The 1,616-nt window shown below is 44.9% G+C and overlaps 1 protein-coding gene across 1 annotated transcript; it reads right to left on the reverse strand.

Annotated features, from left to right (window-relative positions):
- Positions 1-531: 531 nt before the first annotated feature.
- Positions 532-954, reverse strand: LOC138955880 (piggyBac transposable element-derived protein 3-like). The gene has a single exon (XM_070327389.1). It carries the CDS (start codon positions 952-954, stop codon positions 532-534), a length of 423 nt encoding a protein of 140 aa, XP_070183490.1.
- Between the last annotated feature and the right edge of the window lie 662 nt (positions 955-1,616).

The following is a 1,616-nucleotide window of genomic DNA, read 5'->3' on the forward strand; positions in this document are numbered from 1 at the left end:
TCAGAGACGGTATCCATGTCCCACCTCGTGTCACCATTGTTTACACGGGAAAGAAGGTTCCTTTTATCTTAACCAATTTGTGCCGGAATTTTTTTTAATGAAAGTGCTTGAAATGTATTGCATTTTATTTGGAAACAACTGTGTGATAGTTAAGTTTTTTGGTTTTGTGATTTACAGGCTGAAATATGTGCGTCCCATATATAGGACGCTAGGATTGAATGGGTAGGGTTTTTTCATAACTCAACATATGAAAAGAAGTTTATTTCTTTTTGTTTATTCAAATAAAACAAACAATAAATGAACAAATTATAACTGAAAGAATGATAATTATTTTAACAGAACACAATTTAAATGTAGGTGGCTAGGAACACTTTAACCAGAGATGTAGGCCGTTAAGAACGAAACTATCAAACGAAGGGACTAGCATGGATTCAAAGTATCAGATCAGTCTTAGAATATACCATTTTGCTTGCTTTCTTTCTACACAAGTGTTGCATGCACAAGTTGTAGCTTTGACAAACACTAGATCAGTCACTTTGTGTGAAAGTCCTTGAAGCACCGGTCATGAACTGGATTCTGGCACTTGAGGAACTTGTGCTTGGTCTTCAAGCCGCAGTGGGAGCAACGCAGCTGAGTAGGCCAGGGTGTGATAAGATGATCCGTCCTGTCAAAGCGGACTGCTGTAGGCAGCCTCTTGTCCAGGGACGCAGGGCGGCCACGTCCGGCATCAGGACGGGAACGAGCTCGAGCAAGGTACACTTTGGCCACGGCTCGCCGGAAAGCCAAGAGATCAAGACCTTTCTCTGAAGATGTGTCGGTCTGCCTGTATAGTTGCCACGCCTGCTGAATAGAGAGGTCAAGGCAGTACATGAAGAGAGGCCACCACCATTTCTTGCTGCGGATGCTAACTCGGTACTTCTCGATGTTCTGGTCCATCCTGTCCACTCCTCCCATTGTTCGGTTATAATGTCGGATGATCATGAGGAAAGGCTGGGGAAAATCCACTTTCTTTTTCTCTGATCTTGACCAGCGGCGTGCTGTTTGGACTGGATGAATGCCAACTTTGTCAGTTGGACACAACGTTGACAATGTTGTTGGCATTCCATCGGACGACAAGCAATCCAGAGTTGACAATGTTGTTGTCATTCCATCGGACGACAAGCAATCCAGAGTTGACAATGTTGTTGTCATTCCATCGGACGACAAGCAATCCAGAGTTGACATCTGTGGCGTAATCATACGTACCACGCCTCGTCTTCTTCATTTCGTTGATTGACTTCACAGGGCAGACTTCAATTCGGTTGCAACGGATTGTTCCGGTGCACGCGATCTGCTTTGCGCTCAGGCAGTCGACCAGCTTGAGAGAGGTGAATAAGTTGTCAAAGGTCAGGTGAACAGACTGGTCTTCCTGCATCTCTGCTATCAGGTCGATCACAACTGATCCTCCCATTCCCAACCCAGGATATTCAGTCTGCCTTCCTCTGGCTCCCTGGTATGGCTCCAGCATGCTGATAACCTTGTGCACATTGAAGGTTCTAAAAGAAAACAACAACATTGTGCTTTCAAGTGACTGACCAAAAACCCCTACCCATTCAGTCCTAGCGTCCTATATATGG

Source organism: Littorina saxatilis, unplaced genomic scaffold (assembly GCF_037325665.1).
Source record: "Littorina saxatilis isolate snail1 unplaced genomic scaffold, US_GU_Lsax_2.0 scaffold_2272, whole genome shotgun sequence".
NCBI classification, from domain to species: Eukaryota; Metazoa; Mollusca; class Gastropoda; order Littorinimorpha; family Littorinidae; genus Littorina; species Littorina saxatilis.

What these genes read in the sequence shown, in the direction of transcription:
- LOC138955880 (XM_070327389.1), bottom strand. Translation starts at nt 954, where the DNA reads ATGGGAGGAGTGGACAGGATGGACCAGAACATCGAGAAGTACCGAGTT.